The sequence below is a fragment of the Aquarana catesbeiana genome, linkage group LG04 (genome assembly GCF_042186555.1).
Source record: "Aquarana catesbeiana isolate 2022-GZ linkage group LG04, ASM4218655v1, whole genome shotgun sequence".
NCBI classification, from domain to species: Eukaryota; Metazoa; Chordata; class Amphibia; order Anura; family Ranidae; genus Aquarana; species Aquarana catesbeiana.
Genome location: NC_133327.1, coordinates 519,592,666 through 519,618,650, shown reverse-complemented (window position 1 = coordinate 519,618,650; position 25,985 = coordinate 519,592,666). Strand labels below are relative to the sequence as shown.

The 25,985-nt window shown below is 46.1% G+C and overlaps 1 protein-coding gene across 1 annotated transcript in view; it reads left to right on the top strand.

Moving 5' to 3' along the window:
• The first annotated feature begins 17,481 nt into the window (after nucleotides 1-17,481).
• MTHFD1L (methylenetetrahydrofolate dehydrogenase (NADP+ dependent) 1 like) overlaps nucleotides 17,482-25,985 on the top strand; it is a 455,506-nt gene continuing 447,002 nt past the window's right edge. The window contains exon 1 of the mRNA XM_073627780.1: nucleotides 17,482-17,732. Coding sequence (XP_073483881.1) covers nucleotides 17,599-17,732 — 134 coding nt within the window. The 5' untranslated portion in view covers nucleotides 17,482-17,598. The remainder of the gene's footprint in view (nucleotides 17,733-25,985) is intronic.

The following is a 25,985-nucleotide window of genomic DNA, read 5'->3' as shown; positions in this document are numbered from 1 at the left end:
TCTTGGTACACCCAGCGTCCGTTTAGCACGTGATCGCTCCGTCAAATGATGGAGCGTTCACTTGTAACAAACCGGCGTCATGACATTCCTCTCTCCCCTCTGTGTACTGATTTGTACAGTGGAGGGGAGAGATCGGATGGCAGCAGTGCCAATACTCTGCAATGCCCTGACAATACTCTGCAATGCCCTGACAGTACTCTGACAATACCCTGCCAATACTCTGCCAATATACCCGCCAATACCCTGCAATACTCTGCCACACCCTGCCAATAGGGAGATTGTGGATATTATAGTGGGGGAGATTTTTTTTTTGTTGATCCGAAAATGATCCGAACCGTGACTCCAGATCCGAGGAACGATCCGAACCGTGAGTTTTTTGATCCGTTGCACCCCTAATGTTAACTAGATGTTATTATTGATCACTAATTTCTGATTTAACAAAGTGGTTTACATATCAATCGACAGTAGTAGCCAAAAATGATTGGGACCAGAATAAAAAATGCTGGGGCCAGAATGATAGTCTTTTCTATTTGTTAACATTCAATTTGCAACAGTCATGAGCTCAAAATTGTGTGTGATTGACCAAAAAACTAAAACTATGTCCCATTTTCATACACAGGAAAGTCTCAGCCAGGAGGAGGCCATGGAAAGTCTCAGCCAGGAGGAGGCGGGGGTAAGTGGCAGCCAGGAAGTGGCTGTGGAAAGTGGCAGCTAGAACGTGGCCGTGCCCAGTAGCCTGACCGAATTGCAGGTTCCTCCCCTCTGCCTTCCAACAAAAAGGCCCAGGAAGGGGAGTAACATGGCGGAGTCAGCGCTTTATTTGATTTGGCAGGCTACTGCAGCCCTCAGAACCACCCCCAATCTCCAAGAGGCCTATGCCTGCATGGCAGCCAGCAAAATACAGGAAATGGAGGTGGGCCAACACCTCATTTGTGAGGAAGTCATCTATCAGGCCCTAAATAAGGGGTGATGGGCAAACTCACAAAAAAAAGTCACGTATGTGAGTTGGACCATACTCCTCCTCCACCTCCTGCCACAACTCTAACACCACAGCCACAGTCTGGAAGGAAGCGTGCAAAGAAATCTTGAGAGTGATGGCCTGGGTTCGGTCTGGTCTGGCAAAAGATGCAGGCTGTTGTAAGACCACAGCCTCAGGACATATATGTCATCTGCTGCTGCCCCCGTTCTCTCGGAGTCCTGGACCGGATTATTAAATGGACTCCTCAGGCTACCAATTTTGCCTGTCAAATAATTGATGTCTGACCTGGGGTACAAAGGCTTTGCCAATTTCAACAGTTTATCCAGCGTTGCCTTCCCCTTTATTTTGTTATGACCCCTAATAAATGTCTATTTTATTTTCACAAATACTTGGCTATGTGTTTTACTTCAAAAAGGACAGTTTGTGAGTAGGCAGGTACATTTCAAAAATACAATGTCAAATTAACAAGGGACACCAACACCAACCAATCTCCTTGAGGTTAAAAAATATAAGATAATAATGGTGTTGTGGTAACTGGACACACAAAACGATAAAAAATATTATGGAGATCACTAGAAAAAAAACATTAAAAAAAAAAAAAAAAAAAAGGGGGATCTTGATAAAAAAAGGAGATCGCTATAAAAAAAAAATCGAAACATTATTCTGGAGATCTGGCGAAAAAAAAAATAAAGATTATTCAGAGCACGAGAAATAATAAAGAAATCAGTTTGTGAGAACTCTGTGTGAATATCAGCAGCAAAACAACTTCATTATTCTAGCATTATAAAGAAGAAGGGAATGCGCTACATTAAAAGATTAAAACATTTGCAGCATGACAAATGTGCTATATCTCCATTACGAACGAGTGCTTCCATCTTGTACTTGATTCAGAGCATGCGTGGAATTTTGTGCGTCGGAATTGTCTACACACGCTCGGAAGTTAGGACAACAGATTTTATTGTCGGAAAATTTGAGATCCAGCTCTCAAACATCTGTTGTCAGAAATTCCAACATGAAATGTTTGATGGAGCCTACACACGGTCAGAACTTCCGACAACAAGCTCACATCGAACATTTGTTGTTGGAAATTCTGATCGTCTGTATGCGGCATTAGAATTAGGCTAGAATTCCACATTAATTCCTGTGGCCTAAAAATTAATTAATGTGCTCAAACAATTAATTCCTGTGTCCCAACAATTCCAGTACCCCAACAATTAATTCATCTGCTCCAAAAAGAAATTCCTCTGCCATAATGATTCATGACCATGCCCCAAAACGTAATTCCTGTGCCCCAAATATTCAAGTGCTTCAAAAATTCATACATGTGACCAAACAAAAATTCATGTACTCCTAAAATGAATTACTGTGCCCCAACAATTCATTTCTGTGCCCCAAAAAACAACTCATGTGCCCCAACAATTTATCAAGTGCTCCAAATATTCATGTGCTCCAACATTTCATCCATGTGCCCAGAAATGTAATTCATGTGCCCCAACAATCCAAGTGCTTAAAAAATTCATACATGTGACCGAACAATAATTCATGTACTCCAAAAAAGAATTACTGTGCCCCAACAATTCATTCCTGGGCCCCAAAAAACAATTCATGTGCCCCAACAACTTTTTAAGTGCTCCAACAATTTATCCATGTGCCCCAAAAATCATTTCATGTTCTCCAAAAATAAATTTATGTGCCCCAAAAATGAAAGTGGAATTTCAGCCTAACACTAACTATGCCTACAAAATCCCTCCCACCCTCCTGCTACCTATGTTGTGTGAAAAACATATGTATACTTACCTACTTTTAGTCCGCTCTGTTCAGGTCATGTGATCCTGCAGCTCCAGCTCCCCTGTGTCAGTAAGTGGTAACAACCGATGAGAAGAGGAAATGCTGACAGCAGTTGGACTATGGGAACCTATGGGTGACACAACAGCCTCCGGATTTCTCAGCCATAGCAAAAATTAGGGTGGAATTCCACTTTAATTCCTGTGCCTCAAAAATGAATTAATGTACTCCAACAATTCATTCCTATGCCCCAAAATTTAATTCCTGTGCCCCAATAATTCAGGTGTTTCAAAAATTAACTCCTGTGCCCTGACAATTCATCTCTGTGTCCCAAAAATTAGTAGAATAGAAAAATTTAGTAGAGTAGAAAAAAAGTAGAATTCAAGCCTAAAAATGCCCCCTCCTGCTAATTTTAGTTTGCTCTGGTTCAGTTACATGATCCTACAGCTCTGGCTCCCCTGTGTTAGTGTGCGCCTGCTGCAGGGATGGGGAGGGAGTGCTGACATCGGCTGCGCTGTGACATCATAGCCCCTAGCGTTCCCAGCCATAGTTAAAATTAGACTGGAATTCCACTTTAATTCCTGTGCCCAAAAAATTCCTTCATGTGCTCCAACAACTCAAGTCCTTGGAGAATGGAGTTTGCTGTACTAGTAATAAAGTCTTATATAACTGTATATACCTCCACAGTGATTGTTTCCAGTCACTGCCCTAAGGAGACTCTACTTCCACTACATACTAACCCAGAGAGACTCCTGCGTGGACTGTCTCCAGAAAATGGTTGATGAATGGCAACCTTAAGGTGGTTTTAAAGCCCAACCAAAACACTTACCTGAGCCCTCTTTTGATAAAGTGCTGTCCCGTCTGCATCTCTGCCCTCACTTCCTTTTTTCACAGAACTCAGACTCACAGGAAGCAGTAGCAGCCATTGGCTTTTGCTGCTATCAGACAAATCCTGTGAGGAGGGAGTAGTCAAGCTGTGCTGTGTGTGTCTATGGATGCACACAGCCAGCCTTGGAAGTGCGCCCACACAGGGCCAGGACCAGGGGTGGGCAGGAGGGGCAGCTGCCCTGGGCACTGAGGTATTGTGTTAGGTGGGGGGTACCACACTGAGATTGGGGGGAGGGGATTTGTGTTGAGAAGGGGAATTTGGGGGGCAGCAGGGGGTAAGAATTGTTCTAGGAGGGAAAATTTGGGTAGGTGTGCTGGGAGTGGTGATTTTGGGGGGGGATTTGTGTTTGGATGGGGGAAAAAGGATTTGTGCTAGGAGGGGGGATTTGTGCTATAAAAGTAAAAAGGTAGAGAGGAAATTTTTTTTGGGGGGGGGCGGGATTTGTGCTAGTAGGGATGACTGGGAGGGGGGGTATTTGTGCTAGGAGAGGAACTTTGTTGGTGGGGGGGTTATTGCTAGGTTAGGAGATTGGGGGAGGTTAATTTGTACTGGAAAGGGGGGGGGGGAATCTGATGGTGGGGAGAGGATTTGTGCTAGGGGAGATTTTTTTTGAGGGGGGAGGGATTTGTGCTAGGGACATATGGGGAGAGAGGATTTGAGCTGGGGGAAATAGGGGGGGGGATTTGTGCTGAGAGAGGTGATTTTAGTGGGGGGGGTGGAATTGTATTGGGGGAGAGGGAATTTTTGCTATGGGGCGAGTATTAGTGCTTGATTTTTTGGGGAGGGGATTTTCACAGACACATAATGCTCATACATTTTGAGTGGGGGCACATTTTGGCATGTTCACCCCGGGCACTGCGCCCACACAGCTTACTGAGGGAGGACACCGGAGAGAAGTGGACATGGCTGGTGGGGGACTCCAGAAGAGGCGGTAAGAGATGGCTCTATGCAATACTATTATTTTATAGGTAAAATAAAAAAAAAGTCTTTACAACCACTTTAGTGCATTCCTTACATTAAGGTAAGAAACACTCCAGCATCTGTCCATCCCCCCTCCAGAACCTGTCCATCCCCCCTCCCCCCACCGACCAGCACTGACCCAGATGCAGCACTCCCCCTAAACTTCCTGGTCTTACAGAGGGCACTGAGGGAGCGGGAGCTGGAAGCTGTGAGTCAAACTCCTCTGAGGAGGGATCGGCAGCATGGCTTACTGGCTCTGTGTGTATCTATAGATGCACAGCCCCACCCCATTGGAAGGAGAAAAACTCAGTACCGGTATGGGACCACCAAAGAGGAGGGAGAAGCACTTTGCACCGGTATGGGACCACCAAAGAGGAGGGAGAAGCACTCAGTACCGGTATGGGACCACCAAAGATGAGGGAGAAGCACTTGGTACCGATATGGGACCACCAAAGTGGAGGGAGAAGCACTCTGCACCGGTATGGGACCACCAAAGAGGAGGGAGAAGCACTCTTTACTGGTATGGGACCGCCAAAGAAGAGGTGGAAGCACTCCGCACCGGTATGGGACCACCAAAGAGGAGAGAGAAGCACTCAGTACCGGTATGGGACCACCAAAGAGGAGGTAGAAGAACTCAGTACCGGTTTGGGACCACCAAAGAGGAGGGAGAACCACTCCTCACTGGTATGCGACCACCAAAAAGGAGGGAGAAGCACTCCACACCGGTGTGGGGCCACCAAAGAGGAGGAAGAAGCACTCAGTACCGCTATGGGACCACCAAAGAGGAGGGAGAAGAACTCAGTACCGGTATGGGACCACCAAAGAGGAGGAAGAAGCACTCTGCACCGGTATGGGACCACCAAAGAGGAGGAAACACTCTGTACCGGTATGTGACAACCAAAGAGGAGGGAGAACCACTCCTCACTGGTATGCGACCACCAAAAAGGAGGGAAAAGCACTCCACACCAGTGTGGGACCACCAAAGAGGAGGAAGAAGCACTCAGTACCGCTATAGGACCACCATAGAGGAGGGAGAAGCACTCTGCACCGGTATGGGACCACCAAAGAGGAGGGAGAAGCACTCTTCGCTGGTACGGGACCGCCAAAGAGGAGGAGGAAGCACTCCGCACCGGTATGGGACCACCAAAGAGGAGGGAGAAGCGCTCAGTACCGGTATGGGACCACCAAAGAGGAGGGAGAAGCACTCAGTACTGGTAAGGGACCACCGAAGAGGAAGGAGAAGCACTCTGCACCAGTATGGGACCACCGAAGAGGAAGGAGACGCACTTTGCATCGGTATGGGACCAGCAAAGAGGAGGAAGCACTCAGTACCGGTATGGGACCACCAAAGAGGAGGGAGAAGCACCCCTTGCTGGTATGGGACCACCAAAGTGGAGGGAGAAGCACTCTGCACAGATATGGGACCACCAAAGAGGAGGGAGAAGCACTCAGTACCGGTATGGGATCACCAAAGAGGAGGGAGAAGCACTTTGCAATGATATGGGACCACCAAACAGGAGGGAGAAGCACTCAGTACTGGTATGAGACCACCAAAGAGGAAGAAGAAGCACTCCCCACCAATATGGAACCCCCAAAGAGGAGGGAGAAGCACTTCGCACAGATATGGGACCACCAAAGAGGAGGGAGAAGCCCTCCACACTGGTATGAGACCACCAAAAAGGAGGGAGAAGTACTCCGCACTGGTATAGGACCACCAAAGAGGAGAGAGAAGCACTCAGTACCAGTATGGGACCACCAAAGAGGAGGGGGAAGCACTCCGCACCGGTATGGGACCACCAAAGAGGAGGGAGAAGCACTCAGTACTGGTATGGGACCACCAAAGAGGAGGGAGAAGCACTCAGTACTGGTAAGGGACCACCAAAGAGGAAGGAGAAGCACTCCGCACCAGTATGGGACCACCGAAAAGGAAGGAGAAGCACTTTGCATCGGTATGGGACCACCAAAGAGGAGGAAGCACTCAGTACCGGTATGGGACCACCAAAGAGGAGGGAGAAGCACCCCTTGCTGGTATAGGACCACCAAAGAGGAGGGAGAAGCACTCTGCACCGGTATGGGACCACCAAAGAGGAGGGAGAAGCACTCAGTACTGGTATGGGACCACCAAAGTGGAGGGAGAAGCACTCTGCACAGATATGGGACCACCAAAGAGGAGGGAGAAGCACTCAATACCGGTATGGGATCACCAAAGAGGAGGGAGAAGCACTTTGCAATGATATGGGACCACCAAATAGGAGGGAGAAGTCCTCAGTACCGGTATGAGACCACCAAAGAGGAAGAAGAAGCACTCCCCACCAACATGGAACCACCAAAGAGGAGGGAGAAGCACTTCGCACAGATATGGGACCACCAAAGAGGAGGGAGAAGCCCTCCACACTGGTATGAGACCACCAAAAAGGAGGGAGAAGTACTCCGCACTGGTATAGGACCACTAAAGAGGAGAAAGAAGCACTCAGTACCAGTATGGGACCACCAAAGAAGAGGGAGAAACACTCAGTACCGGTATGGGACCACCAAAGAGGAGGGAGAAGCACTCAGTACCAATATGGGACCACCAAAGAGGAGAGGGAAGCACTCCGCACCGGTATGGGACCACCAAAGAGGAGGGAGAAGCACTCAGTACCGGATATCGGACCACCAAAGAGGAGGGAGAAGCACTCAGTACTGGTAAGGGACCACCAAAGAGGAAGGAGAAGCACTCCGCACCAGTATGGGACCACCGAAGAGGAAGGAGAAGCACTTTGCATCGGTATGGGACCACCAAAGAGGAGGAAGCACTCAGTACCGGTATGGGACCAACAAAGAGGAGGGAGAAGCACCCCTTGCTGGTATGGGACCACCAAAGAGGAGGGAGAAGCACTCTGCACCGGTATGGGACCACCAAAGAGGAGGGAGAAGCACTCAGTACTGGTATGGGACCACCAAAGTGGAGGGAGAAGCACTCCGCACAGATATGGGATCACCAAAGAGGAGGGAGAAGCACTCAATACCGGTATGGGATCATCAAAGAGGAGGGAGAAGCACTTTGCAATGATATGGGACCACCAAATAGGAGGGAGAAGCACTCAGTACCGGTATGAGACCACCAAAAAGGAAGAAGAAGCACTCCCCACCAATATGGAACCACCAAAGAGGAGGGAGAAGCACTTCACACAGATATGGGACCACCAAAGAGGAGGGAGAAGCCCTCCACACTGGTATGAGACCACCAAAAAGGAGGGAGAAGTACTCCGCACTGGTATAGGACCACCAAAGAGGAGAGAGAAGTACTCAGTACCAGTATGGGACCACCAAAGAAGAGGGAGAAACACTCAGTACCGGTATGGGACCACCAAAGAGGAGGGAGAAGCACTCAGTACCAATATGGGACCACCAAAGAGGAGGAAGAATCACTCAGTACCGCTATGGGACCACCAAAGAGGAGGGAGAAGCACTCTGCACCGGTATGGGACCACCAAAGAGGAGGGAGAAGCACTCTTCGCTGGTACGGGACCGCCAAAGAGGAGGGGGAAGCACTCCGCACCGGTATGGGACCACCAAAGAGGAGGGAGAAGCACTCAGTACCGGTATGGGACCACCAAAGAGGAGGGAGAAGCACTCAGTACTGGTAAGGGACCACCAAAGAGGAAGGAGAAGCACTCCGCACAGATATGGGATCACCAAAGAGGAGGGAGAAGCACTCAATACCGGTATGGGATCACCAAAGAGGAGGGAAAAGCACTTTGCAATGATATGGGACCACCAAATAGGAGGGAGAAGCACTCAGTACCGGTATGAGACCACCAAAAAGGAAGAAGAAGCACTCCCCACCAATATGGAACCACCAAAGAGGAGGGAGAAGCACTTCGCACAGATATGGGACCACCAAAGAGGAGGGAGAAGCCCTCCACACTGGTATGAGACCACCAAAAAGGAGGGAGAAGTACTCCGCACTGGTATAGGACCACCAAAGAGGAGAGAGAAGTACTCAGTACCAGTATGGGACCACCAAAGAAGAGGGAGAAACACTCAGTACCGGTATGGGACCACCAAAGAGGAGGGAGAAGCACTCAGTACCAATATGGGACCACCAAAGAGGAGGAAGAAGCACTCAGTACCGCTATGGGACCACCAAAGAGGAGGGAGAAGCACTCTGCACCGGTATGGGACCACCAAAGAAGAGGGAGAAGCACTCTTCGCTGGTACGGGACCGCCAAAGAGGAGGGGGAAGCACTCCGCACCGGTAATAGACCACCAAAGAGGAGGGAGAAGCACTCAGTACCGGTATGGGACCACCAAAGAGGAGGGAGAAGCACTCAGTACCGGTATGGGACCACCAAAGAGGAAGGAGAAGCACTCCGCACCAGTATGGGACCACCGAAGAGGAAGGAGAAGCACTTTGCATCGGTATGGGACCACCAAAGAGGAGGAAGCACTCAGTACCGGTATGGGACCACCAAATAGGAGGGAGAAGCATTCCTCACTGGTATGGGACCACCAAAGAGGAGGGAGAAGCACCTCGCACCGATATGGGACCACCAAATAGGAGGAAGAAGCACTCAGTACCGTTATGGGACCACCAAAGAGGAGCAAGAAGCACTCTGCACCGGTATGGGACCACCAAAGAGGAGGAAGCACTCAGTACCGGTATGTGACCACCAAAGAGGAGGGAGAAGCATTCCACACCGGTGTGGGACCACCAAAGAGGAGGAAGAAGCACTTAGTATCAGTATGGGACCACCAAAGAGGAGGGAGAAGCATTCCACACCGGTGTGGGACCACCAAAGAGGAGGAAGAAGCACTTAGTATCAGTATGGGACCACCAAAGAGGAGGGAGAAGCACTCGGCACCGGTATGGGACCACCAAAGAGGAGGGAGAAGCACTCAGTATCGAAAGGGAACAATCAAAGAGAGGGGAGAAGCACTCCACACCGGTATGGGACCACCAAAGAGGAGGGAGAAGCACTCAGTACTGGCATGGGACCACCAAAGAGGAGGGAGAAGCACTCCGCACTGGTATGGAACCACCAAAGAGGAGGAAGCACTCAGTACCGGTATGGGACCACCAAAGAGGAGGGAGAAGCACCCCTTGCTGGTATGGGACCACCAAAGAGGAGGGAGAAGCACTCAGTACCGGTATGGGACCACCAAAGAGGAGGGAGAAGCACTCAGTACTGGTATGGGACCACCAAAGTGGAGGGAGAAGCACTCCGCACAGATATGGGACCACCAAAGAGGAGGGAGAAGCACTCAATACCGGTATGGGATCACCAAAGAGGAGGGAGAAGCACTTTGCAATGATATGGGACCAACAAATAGGAAGGAGAAGCACTCAGTACCGGTATGGGACAATCAAAGAGGAGGGAGAAGCACTCAGTACCGGTATGGGACCACCAGAAGAGGAAGAAGAAGCACTCCCGACCGATATGGAAACACCAAAGAGGAGGGAGAAGCACTTTGCACAGATATGGGACCACCAAAGAGGAGGGAGAAGCCCTCCACACTGGTATGAGACCATCAAAAAGGAGGGAAAAGTACTCCGCACTGGTATAGGACCACCAAAGAGGAGAGAGAAGCACTCAGTACCAGTATGGGACCATCAATGAAGAGGGAGAAACACTCAGTACCGGTATGGGACCACCAAAGAGGAGGGAGAAGCACTCAGTACCAATATGGGATCACCAAAGAGGAGGGAGAAGCACTCAGTACCGGTATGGGACCTCCAAAGAGGAGGGAGAAGCATTCCTCACTGGTATGGGACCACCCAAAAGGAGGGAAAAGCACTCCACACCGGTGTGGGACCACCAAAGAGGAGGAAGAAGCACTCAGTACCGGTATGGGATCACCAAAGAGGAGGGAGAAGCACTCAATACCGATATGGAAGCACCAAAGAGGAGGGAGAAGCACTCCACACTGGTATGGGACCACCAAAGAGAAGGGGAGAAGCACTCAGTACAGGTATGGGACCACCAAAGAGGATGGAGAAGTACTCAGTACTGGTATGGGACCACCAAAGAAGAGGAAGAAGCACTCTGCACCGGTATGGTTACCATCAAAGAGGAGGAAGCACTCAGTACCTGTTTGTGACCACCAAAGAGGAGGGAGAAGCACTTCTCACTGGTATGGGACCACCAAAGAGGAGGGAGAAGCACTCCACACTAGACATGTGCATTCGTTTTCGTCCAAATGCATTTTCATCCGAATTTCAGGTATTTTCGTTATCGTATTAACAAACGATAACGAAAGTGCAGAATCCGAAAAACGAAAGATCCAACATAAACAAATGCTTTATTTTCGTTTTCGTTGCTACAACAGTTCGATATAGATAGGAGATTCGACATGATGATGACAATAACAATCTGTGTCCATGAAACCTGTGGTCGAATGTGCCTAACCTTAACTCTATTAGTCCAAGATTATTCTACATAGAGAGAAAAGATTTGACGTAGGGGAGAAAAGATAAATAAAAATAATGATGATGAATGTTATTGGCTGATTGTAATAAAAGAGGAGGAGCAGTAAAATAGCTAGAACTAAGTACACACGTACTTTGGCTTATGGTGTCTGTTGAAAGATCTAAGAAGATTCGACGGAGCAGGTAAACTATACGGCATCGTACAGTTTAGCTGCTCCGTTGAATCTTCTTTGAACATTCGACAGACACCATAAGCCTTCAATGACAGATTCAACCTTAATTTGGATTTTCGGACGAATGCAATTTTTTACGAAAAACAAATTAAATAAAAACGAATTTCGGGAGTAACTAAATTTATTTTTCGGACGAAAACGAAATTCCGAAACGAAATATTTCAGTGTGGACATGTCTACTCCACACCAGTATGGGATCACCAAAGAGGAGGGAGAAGCACAAAATACCGGTATGGGACCACGAAAGAGGAGGGAGAAGCACTCTGCACTGATATGGAAACACCAAAAAGGAGGGAGAAGCACTCAGTACCGGTATGGGACCACCAATGAGGAGGGAGAAGCACTCCCCATCGGTATGGGACCACCAAAGAGGAGGTAAAAGCACTCAGTACCGGTATGGGACAACCAAAGAAGAGGGAAAAGCACTCAGTATCGGTATGGGATCACCAAAGAGGAGGGAGAAGCACTCTGCACCGCTATGGGACCACCGAAGAGGAGGGAGAAGCACTCCGCACTGGTATGGGACCACCAAAGAGGAGGGAGAAGCACTTTGCACCAGTATGGGACCACCAAAGAGGAGGAAGAAGCACTCAGTACTGGTATGGAACCACCAAAAGAGGCAGAAGCACTCAGTACCGGTATGTGACCACCAAAGAGGAGGGAGAAGCACTCCTCACTGGTATGGGACCACCAAAAAGGAGGGAGAAGCACTCCACACCGGTGTGAGACCACCAAAGAGGAGGAAGAACCACTCAGTATCGGTATGTGACCACCAAAGAGGAGGGAGAAGCACTCAATACTGGTATGGGACCACCAAAAAGGAGGGAGGAGCACTCCACACCGGTATGGGATCACCAAAGATTAGGGAGAAGCACTCAATACCGGTATGGGACCATCAAAGAGGAGGGAGAAGCACCCAGTACTGGTATGGGACCACCAAAGGGGACGGAGAAGCACTCCGCACCGATATGGAACCACCAAAGAGGAGGGAGAAGCACTCCGCACCGATATGGGACTACCAAAGAGGAGGGAGAAGCACTCCACACTGGTATGGGACCACCAAAGAGGAGTGAGTTCTCCGCAACGGTATGGGACGACCAAAGAGGAGAGAGAAGCACTCAGTACCAGTATGGGACCACCAAAGAGGAGGGAGAAGCACTCCTCACTGGTATGGGAGCACCAATGATGAGGGAGAAGCACTCCCCACCGGTATGAGACCACCAAAGAGGAGGGAAAAGCACTCAGTACCGGTATGGGACCACCAAAGAGGAGGGAGAAGTACTCAGTATCGGTATGGGATCACCAAAGAGGAGGGAGAAGCACACTGCACCAATATGGGACCACCAAAGAGGAGGGAGAAGCACTCAGTACCGCATTTGGGACCACCAAAGAGGAGAGAGAAGAACTCCACACCAGTATGGGACCACCAAAGAGGAGGGAGAAGCACTTTGCACTGGTATGGGACCACCAAATAGGAGGGAGAAGCACTAAGTACCAGTATGGGACAACCAAAGAGGAGGGAGAAGCACTCCGCACCGGTATGGGAGCACCAAATAGGAGGGAGAAGCACTCAGTACCTGTATTGGACCACCAAAGAGGAGGAAGAAGCATTCTACATCAGTATGGGACCAACCAAAAGAGGAGGAAGCACTCAGTACCGGTATGTGACCACCAAACAGGAGGGAGAAGCACTCCTCACTGGTATGGGACCACCAAAAAGGAGGGAGAAGCACTCCACACCGGTATGGGACCATCAAAGAGGAGGGAGAAGCACCCAGTACTGGTATGGGACCACCAAAGGGGAGGGAGAAGCACTCCGCACCGACATGTAACCACCAAAGAGGAGGGAGAAGAACTCGGAACCAGTATGGGACCACCAAAGAGGAGGGAGAAGCACTCAGTACCGATATGGGACTACCAAAGAGGAGGGAGAAGCACTCAGTAACGGTATGGGACCACCAAAGAGGAAGGAGAAGCACTCCTCACTGGTATGGGACCACCAACGAGGAGGCTCCCCACCGGTATGGGACCACCAAAGAGGAGGGAAAAGCACTCAGTACCGGTATGGGACCACCAAAGAGGAAAGAGAAGCACTCAGTATCAGTATGGGACCACCAAAGAGGAGGGAGAAGCACTCTGCACCGATATGGGACCACCAAAGAGGAGGGAGAAGCACTCAGTATTGGCATATGGCCACAAAAGAGGAGGGAGAAGCACTCCGCACCGATATGGGACCACCAAAGAGGAGGGAGAAGCACTCCACATTGGTATGGGGAGAAGTACTCCGCACCGGTATGGGACCACCAAAGAGGAGAGAGAAGCACTCAGCACCAGTATGGGACCACCAAAAAGGAGGGAGAACCCCTTTCACCGTTATGGGACCACCAAAGAGGAGGGAGAAGCACTCCGTACCGGTATGGGACCACCAAAAAGGAGGAAGAAGCACTCTGCACCGGTATGGGACCACCAAAGTGGAGGAAGCACTCAGTACCGGTATGTGACCACCAAAGAGGAGGGAGATACACTCCTCACTGGTATGGGACCACCAAAGAGGAGGGAGAAGCACTCCCCACTGGGGGGGGGACTACCAAAGAGGAGGGAGAAGTACTCCGCACCGGTATGGCACTACCAAAGAGGAGAGAGAAGCACTTGGTAACACGATGGGTCCACCAAAGAGGAGGGAGAAGCACTCAGTACTGGTATGGGACCACCAAAGAGGAGGGAGAAGCACTCCGCACCAATATGGGACTATGGGACCACCAAAGAGGAGGGAGAAGCACTCCACACCGGTGTGGGACCACCAAAGAGGAGGAAGAAGCACTCAGTACCGGTATGGGACCTCCAAAGAGGAGGGAGAAGCACTCAATACCGGTATGGAACCACCAAAGAGGAGGGAGAATCACTCAGTACCGGTATGGAACCACCAAAGAGGAGGGAGAAGCACTCCGCACCGATATGGGACCACCAAAGAGGAGGGAGAAGAACTCCACACCGGTGTGGGACCACCAAAGAGGAGGAAGAAGCACTCAGTACCGGTATGGGATCACCAAAGAAGAGGGAGAAGCACTCAATACTAGTATGGGACCACCAAAGAGGAGGGAGAAGCACTCTGCACCGGTATAGGACCACCAAAGAGAAGGGAGAAGCACTCCACCCCATATGGGACCACCAAAGATTTGGAAGAAACACTCAGAACCGGTATGGTACCACCAAAGAGGAGGGAGAAGCACTCTGCACTGATATGTGACCACCAAAGAGAAGGGAGAAGCACTCCGCCCCGTATGGGACCACCAAAGAGGAAGTAAGGTAAGTGACCGCCCCATGCAATATTGTTGCAAATAGCAGGTAAGCATAACATCATTTTTATTCTAAGGAAAAAAGCCTTTAGCATCACTTCAGACTACCACCATTGTATTTCCCAGGGTAGAAATGATGCCATGTTTTGGGGCTTTAACTTTTAAGTCATGTTCAGGCCTAAAATATGCATTTTAAACACTTTCCGACCAGCCGCCATCATTATACAGCGGCAGGTCTGCACGATCCTGCGAACCGATGTAGCTGTATGTTGGTCCCTTTAAGAGGGATAGCAGGCGCGTGCGTGCTCGCTGCACAGCGGGGGTGCCGATGCTTGCGTCTGGCTGTCGAGATGACCGCTGGCCACGAGCGATCACGGGCACGAGAGGCAGAACAGGGACGTGTGTGTAAACACACACGTCCCAGTTCTGTGAGGAGAGGAGAGAGAGATCGTGAGTTCCTACGAGCTGGGAACCACGATCTCTCATCTCCAATAGTCAGTCCCATCCCCCACAGTTAGAACACACACTTAGGGAACACAGTTAAACCCTTGCTCGCCCCCTAGTGTTTAACCCCTTTCCTGTCAGTGACATTTATACAGTAATCAGTGCATTTTATAGCACTGATCGCTGTATAATTGTCAATCGACCCAAAAATGTGATGAAAGTGTCCGATGTGTCCGCCATAATGTCGCAGTCTCGATAAAAATCGCAGATCGCCGAAATTACTAGTAAAAGAAAAAATAATAATAAAAAATGCCATAAATCTTTCCCCTATTTTGTGGATGCTATAACTTCTGCGCAAACCAATCCATATACGCTTATTGCGATTTTTATTACCAAAAATATGTAGAAGAATACATATCGGTCTAAACTGAGGAAAAAATTTGCTTTTTTATAACCACTTAAGGACTAGCCTTGTTTTGAGATTTTGGTGTTTACAAGTTTGCTAGAAAATTACTTAGAACCCCCAAACATTAAGTCCTCATGCACACGGACGTTTTTACAGCTGCTTTTTTGAGCTTTTTTTGCAGCTTAAAAAGGCCTGTCTATGTTAGTCTATGGCTTCATGCCCACCTAGGCGTTTTTGAGCTGCAAGTGGCATAGGCATTTTTAAACTGTAAAAAAAACCCAGGACCAGTGGGTTCTGAGAGACGTTTTTCAGCTGTAAAAACGCTCTAACGCTGAAAAACGCTCAAAAACGCTCAAAAACGTCATTCACCAATGTTTTTTAGCGTTTTTGATCCATTGAAAAAAAAAAAAAAAAAAAAAAAAAATTGAAAAAAAAAACGCTCAAAAACGCTAACGCGGAAAAACGCTCAAAAACGCTATTGCAAAAACGCTGAAAAACGCTGAAAAAAGTTTAAAAAAATCACTGCAAAGATACTGGCGTTTTCATAACGTTTTTTTAACAGCCTGTGTGCATGAGGGCTAAATATTTTTTTTTCTAACGCCCTAGAAAATAAAATGGTGGTCATTGCAATACTATTTTCACACCATATTTGCGCAGCGGTCTAACAAGCACACGTTTTTTGGAAAAAATTCATTTTTTTTAATAAAAAAAATAATACAACAGTAAAGCAGTAAAGTTAGCCCAATTTCTTTTTATATTGTGAAAGATAATGTTACACCGAGTAAATTGATACCCAACATGTCACGCTTCAAAATTGCGCCCGCTCGTGGAACGGCGTCAAACTTTTACCCTTAAAAATCTCCATAGGCGACGTTTAAAAAATTCTACTGATTGCATGTTTTAAGTTACAGAGGAGGTCTAGGGCTAGAATTATTGCTCTCACTTTAACGATCGCTGCGATACCCAAGATGTGTGGTTTGACCACCGTTTTCATATGCGGGCGCTACTCATGTATGGGTTCGCTTCTGCGCACAAGCTTGTCGGGATGGGGCGCTTTAAAAAAATTTTTTTTTTTTTAATTGATTTTACTTGATTTTATTTTTTCACTATTTTACAAAAAAAAAAATGGGTCACTTTTATTCCTATTACAAGGAATGTAAACCTCTTAAATATGAGATCTGGGGTCAAAAAGACCTCAGATCTCATATTTGGACTTAAATGCAATAAAAGAAAAAAAAAAAATGTGCCTTAAGATATATGGGTGGAAGTGGCGTTTTGACGTCGCTTCCGCCCTGCTATAGTATGGAGACGGGTGGGGGCCATTTTCCCCTCACTCGTCTCCATACACAGACACGGACTTGTCCCGATCGCCTCCGCTGCTGCCCGGTAAGTGGCGGAGGGCGGGGGAGAGGGGGTGGCGCCTCTCCCCTGCCGATAACGGTGATCTCGCGGCGAATCCGCTGCAGAGACCACCTCTCTCGTAAACGGAACCGCCGGCTCTAAAGATGGATAACTCTGTTGTGACAGCAGCTGCTGCCGTTACCGAGATATCCATCTTCAAACTGCTGACGTATATGTACAGGAGCTGGTCGGTAGCTATTTATTACAGCAAAAAGTAAAGAATATAGTGTTTTTTTTTTTCAAAATTGTTGCTCTTTTTTTGTTTATAGCGCAAAAATTAAAAACCACAGAGGTGATCAAATACCACCAAAAAAAAGCTCTATCTGTTAGAAAAGAAGGACGTCAATTTTGTTTGTGTACAGCGTCGCACGACCGCGCAATTGTCAGTTAAAGCAACGCAGTGCCATATCACAAAAAATGCTCTGGTCATTGAGTAGCCAAATCTTCTGGGGCTGAAGTGGTTAACACATGTGCAGAAAATAAAAAAACGTTTTTTTTTTTAAGTGAAGGGTTAGAACACAGGGCCATGGGCAATGCTGTGTTCTATTAATCAGGTATAACTACATCTCTAGGAATTTCCACATTCCACCCACCAGTGATGATGACATGCTTCTACTGACAGAGGTGTCAGCTCCCCGGTCATGAACTGGTTAATCCACAGGCAGGCCAGCAGAAGCCCCTCCCTATAGGGGCGGAGACTGTCTGAAGTGAGCGCCACCTTCATCTGGCTGGGAAGTCTTGTAGAGCTAAGTGCCGGGCTCAGAACACGCTTCTCTTCTTCTGTCCGCTCACCATGCGTTGGGTACCGCTCCGCCGCCTATACAGTCGACTACCCGGACACCGAGCTCCGCACGTCATTGGACGGCTCAGACCAGCTGACAGTAGGGCAGCTTCATCACAGCCAGAGCCTCATGCTTCAATCACAAGGTACTCCTTATAGGGGGAGAGAGGGCTGTGTGTGGGGGGCTGTCTGCACCTGGAATAAAGACATGACTGTACCATGTGGGAGCTGCCATTGCCATCTCATCCCTTTAAAACCGAGCACATAATAATTACTTAGGTTCTGGGGCTAATTTAATGCAGGTAAGGCACTGAGTTTAATTCCTACCTTATTAGCCACAGAACCTGTGTAATTCATATACGTTCGGGATGAGGTGGCAACCTTGGTGAGGGGCTGACAGTGGAGGGGGCGTGCTTATGGAAAGCAGCCATGTGACTGAAGGCTATAGGAAGAAGTCATGAGAATAGTACTATGGGGGGGCTGACACCAGGAAACTCCTAATCATTACAATGTATATACATCAGATCAGAGAGGCTATACCTATAGAGATCACAGTATTGGTGGCTACAGCGATCACAGCTGTAAAAAGAAGGAAAAAAAAAATATATATGTGTGTTCTCTATCATTTTTGCATCTCAGAAAATTAGAATATCATCAAAAAGTCAATTTAAATTTTAAAAGTTTATTTCAGTAATTCAATTCAAAAATGAACCTCATGATTTTATATAGATGTGTTTATATTACAAACATTTCATTTTTTTTTTTCTTTTAATGTTGATTATGGCTTACAGCAAGTGAAAGCCCAAAATTCAGTATCTCATAAGACCAAAAGAGAATTTTTTTCATACAGAAATATTGGCTTACTGAAAAGAGTGCCCATGTACAGTGTAGTATACACTTAATACTTGGTTGGGGCTCCTTTTGCATAAATTACTCCATCAATGGCATGGAGGTGATCAGCCTGTGGCACTGCTGAGGTGTTATGGAAGCCCAGGTTACTTTGATAGTGGCCTTCAGCTTGTCTGCATTGTTGGGTCTGGTGTGTCTCATTTTCCTCTTGACAATACCCCACAGATTCTCTATGGGGTTTAGGTCAGGCGAGTTTGCTGGCCATTCAAGCACAGTGATACCATACATTTAAACCAGGTATTGGTACTTTTGGCAGTGTGGGCAGGTGCCAAGTCCTGCTGGAAAATGAAACCAGCATCTCCATACAGCTGGCCAGTAGAAGGAAGCATGAAGTGCTCTACAATTTCCTGGTAGAGGGCTGCGCTGACTACTTTTTTTGGACTTGATAAAACGCAATGGACCAATATCAGCAGATGACATGGCTCCCCAAATCACCACAACTTGGATTCTGTGCCTCTCCACTCTTCCTCCAGACTCTGGGACCTTGATTTCCAAATGAGATGCAACATTTTCCACACTCTAAGATGATTTGGGAGCCATGTCATCTACTGGTGTTGGCCCACTGTGTTTTATTAGGTCCAAAGTCAGCGCACCCTCTACCAGGAAATTCTAGAGCACTTCATGCTTCCCTCTGCTAACCAGCTTTATGGAGATGCTGATTTCATTTTCCAGCAGGACTTGGCACCTGCCCACACTGTCAAAAGTACCAATACCTGGTTTAATGATCATGTGCTTGATTGGAGAGCAAACTCGCCTGAACTAAACCCCATAGAGAATCTGTGGGGTATTGTCAAGAGGAAGATGAGACAACAGATCCAACAATGCAGATAAGCTGAAGGCCACTATCAAAGCAACCTGGTCTTCCATAGCACCTCAGCAGTTCCACAGGCTGATCACCTCCATGCCATGCCACACTGATGCAGTAATTTATTCAAAAAGAAGCCCTAACCAGGCATTGAGTGCATACTACTATATTGTACATGGTCATACTTTTCAGTAAGCCAACATTTCTGTATTAAAAATTCTTTTTATTGTATTGGTCTTATGTAATCTAATTTTCTGAGATGCTGAATTTGGGGTTTTCACCAGCTGTAAGCCATAATTATCAAAATTAAAAAAAAAAAAAATGTTTAAAATATATTACTCTGTGTGTAATGCATCTATATAAAATTAGTTTCACTTATTGAATTGCTGAAATAAATTAAATTTTTGATATTCTAATTTTGAGGGGTGTGTGTGTATGAAATCTCATCATGTCTATAGCTATAGATCACAGCGTCTGTGGATACAACGATCATAGCACCTGTCAATATAGGGATTATAGTGATCGCAGTATAGGGATCTCAGCCTCCAATATAGCAATCGTAGTTATGGATATGACAGACCATTGATATACTGTAGATTGCAGTGCCTGTCAATATAGGGATCACAGTGTCTATGGTTCTAGATATATACTGTAGCTATAGATCGCAGCGTCTGTGGATATAGGGATCGTAGTTCTAGATCAGTGTCTATAGCTACAGGTCATAGTTTACAGCGTCTGTGAATACAGTGATCGCAGCATTGGTTGGTATAGGGATCTCAGCCTCCATCAATATAGCAATTGCAGTTATGGTTCATAGTGTCTATAGATATAGATCAGTGTCTGTGGATATAGCAGTGGCAGTTTATCAGTGGCGGCTGGTGCTGGAGGATTTTGGGGGGGCACGGACAGCCCCTCCAAGTCTGCACTTCCCCTATGGGCGGAGACCTCTAGCAGTCATGGCTCCCCTGGTGACCCGGTCTTCTTTCCGGGTTCTGGGTCTTCGGCCTCCTGCCCTGATTGGTCGGGAAGCCTTTGTTGATTTGCTGTATCCAGGGTGGGAGGACAATATAGAACAGGCCAATTGGGCCCTTAGGCTCTGGTCATATGCCTCTTGCGGGGGTGAGAGACCGTTGATCTGGAGCCCCGCACGGCCACACATATGGATTGTGTGGGCTGGATCGAGTAAAAGGTTATAACCCCTGTTTTTTGCCATCTGCATTCCCTTGGGGAGATTTCCCTTCACTTCCTGTCCCATACCCAAAACATTCTCCACTGAAAAAGTTTTGCCTCCAGTTATACTTTAACTGCCTTGCACCTGCCAGCCGTCAAATGATGGCCAGGCGGCGCAGCTCTCGTTCTGGGCGGGCGTCATATGATGTCCTCCCAGAACGAATGCTCTCGCGCGCGCATTGCAGCAATCGGTGGTGCGGTGTGTCGGTCAGATACACTGCTACTCCGATCTCAGTAAAGAGCCTCTGACGGAGGCTCTTTACCATGTGATCATCCGTGTGCAAACACGGCTGATCACGATGTAAACATGAAGAGCCATTGATTGGCTTTTCCTCACTTGCGTCTGACAGATGGGAGTAGAGAAGAGCCGATCGGCTGCTCTCTTGACAGGGGGGGTCTGTGCTGATTGTTTATCAGTACAGCCCCACCCTTGGATTCTCGCGCAGGACCATCAGGGATTGGCACCATCCTGGACCACCAGGCAGCTGCCCATCAAGGCCCAGGTAGCTCCCTATCAGTGCCCATCCCTGATGCCTATCGATGCCGCCTAGCAGTGCCGCTTATCAGTGCCACCCATAAGTACCCATCAGTGCAGTCTTTCAGTGCCACCTACCATTGCTCATCGTCTGTGCCTGTCAGTGCCACCTCATTGATGCTACCTCTTCAGTGCCCATCAGTTAAGGAGAAAACATACTTGTTTACAAAATTTTATAAAAGGGGAAAAAAAAAACTTTTTTTTTTTTTTTTTCAAAATTTTAGGTCTTTTTTTATTTAGCAAAAAATAAAAACCGCAGAGGTGATCAAATACCACCAAAAGTAAGCTCTATTTGTGGGAACAAAATGATAAAAATTCTTTTTAGGTACAGCATAGCATGACCGCACAATTGTCATTCAAACAGTGACAGCGCTGAAAGCTGAAAATTGATCAGGGCAGGAAGGGGGTGTAAGTGTCCAGTATTGAGGTGGTTAAAGATATCAGTGTTCACTGATACAAGTGACTATAGTTCTAGCGATCACCGTTCTAGATTAGTGTCAACACAGCTCTGGCCAACTAATGAGTGACCATAGTGCAGTGGAACTACTACTCTCAGCACAACCATTAGTCATAAGACTGCTGTACATTGCAGGCTCCTCTTGATATGTTATGACTGCCCTTCTCATAGCGCTGGAGTAGTTCGCTATTATAATGTTAGATGTTGCACTTCTACATCGCTATGAACTGTCCTGATGAATGGAAGTAATAGGTGGCTGAGGATTTGGATGGATGCCTATGACATAAGTCTTTTGTAACTGGCACAGTGTCTCGGGTGTGAGCCAGATCTCAGTTTACATGGGCTCTGCCCCAAACTATTTTCATTCAGAATAGGGTCAGTGTGCTAGGCTGCACGTGTCATGGCATTGTTCCCAGACACATTTCTGGCTCCAGTGTCTGCCTTCCTTTTGTCAAGTTCATGCTGTATTGTTTTATTCCCATCTAATGTCTATTCCAATTATTTCTAAGATCAGTCCTTCCTGCCTCCTAGTGATGGTTACTTTACCTGTGTAGTATTCCAGATCTGGCAGTGTACATTGTGTTGGTGCTGTTAGACTGTTGTGATATTATGTATCTATGATGACAGTATACATTGTATTAGTGGTGTCATGTATCTCTCTGTATCTATGACCAGAGATCTGCATGCTCACAGTGCACTGTCAGACTGTATTGTGCTATTCTGTATCTGTGGCCAGTGAGCAGCATGTTCACAACTTCTTCAGCTTGGCAGTCACTCGGCTACACATGTGGAAGATCTGAACACTAGAGGCAACTAGCCAGGCTGTCACATTCCAGAATATCATGGCACTGTATAGACACTGATGGATTGTTATAGAGAGAGGTTTCTGGATATGTCAGAGGACTGGTTATGTATGATTACTCATTTACAGCACTTTTATAATTCAGCCTATTGGGAGTAACTAGAAGGTTATACAGACAGCTTTGTGTAGAGACCTCAGTCTCCTGTAAGATGGTTGCTGCTTCCCCTGCTGGAGACACAGGATATCCCACCAGCATCCTCTAGTGTTTACTATACAGGACCTAAGTGATGCAATAGGCTGCTCGAATGTCAATATTCAAATGTCTGAACTTATCTGTGCTGGAAAGTGGCTTAAGTGTAAAGCTTTATAGTAAATCAGAGATACAGTATATAACTGGCATATGAATGTAAAGCTAGTAAATGTCGTTTTAGGTTATTCATCTACACTGTGTTCCTGTACATATAGCAGCTTCAGTGTCTTGCTGCTGATTTACTTTGGTATGTGTAAAAGGGGGTAAAGTTGTTACCGCAATGCTACACACTGGCTTACTTTAAAGTAGAACTAAAGCCAAAATATTTAATCGTGATACTAAAGCCGTGTGTGTGGGGTTTTTTTTTTTTTTTTTTGTTTTTTTGTTTTTTTGTTTTTTTTGTTTTCGTAATGTATTTTCTGCATTAAGGCAAACCACCTGTGTCCATCAGTGTTAATTTTAGCAGCAAATTTTCGATTTTAGTTTTAGTCTTAGGACTAAAATAGCATTTTAATTTTAGTCCCATTTTAGTCTTCTGCAATTGTTTTTAGTCGTATTTAGTCAACTAAATCTCCAGTACATTTTAGTCTACTAAAACTCATTTTAATTGTCTAAAATCGAATGAGTGTAATTAAATTGTAATGCTTTCGTTCACATTTCTCTACAATTTCCAAACTCATTATATACTGCTGGAGTGAAAAATCTCATATGTTATTTATTATGGCATTGAGGTATGTTGAACATGCACTACAGACCAGTGTTAATTTTGAAGTCAAATTTCAATTTAGTTTTAGTCTTAGGCTCGGTTCACACTAGGGGCGGCACGACTTGCAGGTCGCCTCACCGAGGCGACCTGCACACGAATGCCATGGCGACTTGCAAAACGACTTCTGTATAGAAGTCTATGCAAGTCGCCCCAAGTCGCCCCCAAAGTAGTACAGGAACCTTTTTCTAAGTCGGAGCGACTTGTGTCGCTCCGATTAGAGCGGTTCCATTGTACAGAACGGGAGGCGACTTGTCAGGCGACTAGGTCGCCTGACAAGTCGCCCCCGTGTGAACCGGCACTTAGTCTTTTGACTAAAATGCCATTTTAGTTTTAGTCATATTTTAGTCGATTAGTATTTTTGTCTGTGTCTTTGGGTGCAGGCAATGTGGCTTGGAAGTGAGCCTGCACAAGTACCCCCCAATAAGTGGCTTGCTAGGATGGTACTTGAAAGATATAGATAGATAGATAGATAGAGATAGATATAATAATTTTCTCTATAACCCAGGGTCTACAAGTAATTTGGGTACTGGCAAAACTTTGCTGGACAAGCCACCCCATCAGGCATCCTCTTATAAACCAACTCCACTTTACCCAAACACCCCACGACTTGTTCCTACCTCTCTGTCTCTAAACACTTACCTGACATCTCTCACAATCCAGCGCTGTTCCTGCCAACAGCCCCACTCTCCTGTTGGATTCACAGGCTTCACTGAGCAGCAGGAGCTGTAGGCTGTCAGTCAGATCCTGTGGGGGGCATGGCCAAGCCATTCTTTGTTTATGAACACACACACAGCCTGTTTTGGGAGTGCACCCACATGAGTGTCCCCGTAGCACATAGCTTGCTGAGGGGGTACTTGCAAGGAAGGAGTAGAGAGCACTAGCAGAGACCAACAAAGAGGACATAAAGGACCGCAGGTAAATATTTAATGTTTTTTATTAAATAAAAAAAAAAAAAAAAAAAAAAAAAACTTTATTACTTTAACCACCTCAATACAGTGCACTTACACCCCCTTTTCAGCTTTCAGCGCTCAGTTTGAATGACATTTACTCAGTCATGCAACACTGTACCCATATGAAACTTGCGTCCTTTTTTTCACACAAATAGAGATTTCTTTTGGTGGTATTTAATCACTAGTGGGTTTTTTATTTTTTGTGCTATAAATAAAAAGACTGTAAATTTTGTGGAAAAAAAAAATGCCTTTTTCTTTTCTGTCATAAAATTTTGGTAATTAGTAATTTTTTCATAAATTTTTGCCAACATTTATACTGCTACATATCTTTGGTAAAAATAACCCAAATTAGTGTATATTATTTGGTCTTTGTGAAAGTCTACAAACTATGGTGCCAATCAAAAAGTGCTCAAATCTGATCAGGCCTTCAGTACATCAGGTGTATCTCTTTTCTTGAGACACTAACAAGTCAGGAAAGTACAAATGCCCCCAAATGACCCCTTTTTAGAAAGTAGACATTCCAAGGTATTAAGTAGCATGGTGAGTTTTTTAAGCTGTAATTTTTTTCCCACAATTCTTTGCAAAACGAAGATATAATTTTTTTTTTTTTTTTTTTACAAAATTGTCAAATTATCAGGTTATTTCTCACACACAGCATATGCATACAACAAATTACACTCCAAAATACATTCTGCTACTCTTCCTGAGTATGACAATACCACATGTGTGAGATTGTTACACAGCCTGGCCACATACAAAGGCCCAACATTGAAGTAGCACTTTCAGGCGTTCTACGAGCATAAATGACACATCTCGTTTCTCAACCACCTATTACACTTTTGAAGGCCCTGGAGCACCAGGACAATGGAATTGCCCACAAAATGACCCAATTTTGGAAAGCAAACACCCCATAATGAGTCTTTTGAACGGTTCATTTTTTTTTTTTTTTTTTCCAGAAGTTTTTGGAAAATGTGGAGAAAAAATAAAAACACTTTTTTTTTTTTTTCACAAAGTTTGTTCATTTTTAAGATATTTCTAACACATAGCATGTATATAGCAAAAATTAAGCCCCAAAATACATTCTGCTAACTCTTCCCGAGTATGGTGATACCACCTGTGTGAGACTTTTACGCAGCCTGGCCACATACAGAGTAGAGCTGCGTCATGATCTCGATTCAACCCACCTGATGATCTCTAGTGGAGAGACTTATATGCTCATTTAGCTGTCAAAAGAAAACATACAGGCAGTCTGCCAAGTTTTTAACATGAAACATTTTAACTAACTCTTCCTTCTTAGATCAAAGGGATAAACTTCTGTGTGAAAAAAAAAATCCAGGCAATCTGCCAAGTTTTTAAACAAAGTGTAAATGCAGGAAGTTTTAACCATTTAAAGTCTAAATCTTTTTCTGACACTTGTTTCTTAAGTTAAAATCAATATTTTTTGCTAGAAAATTACTTGGAACCCCAAAACATAATAAATATATATTTTAGCAGAGACCCTAGGGAATAAAATGTCAATTGCTGCAATATTTTATGTCACACTGTATTTGCCCAGCGGTCTTTCAAACTCAATTTTTTGGGGAAAAAATACACTTCAATGAATAAAAAAAAAAAACAAACAAAAAAAAAAAAAAAACCAGTAAAGTAAGCCCAATTTTTTTGTTTTAATGTGAAAATCGTGAGAGAATCATGATC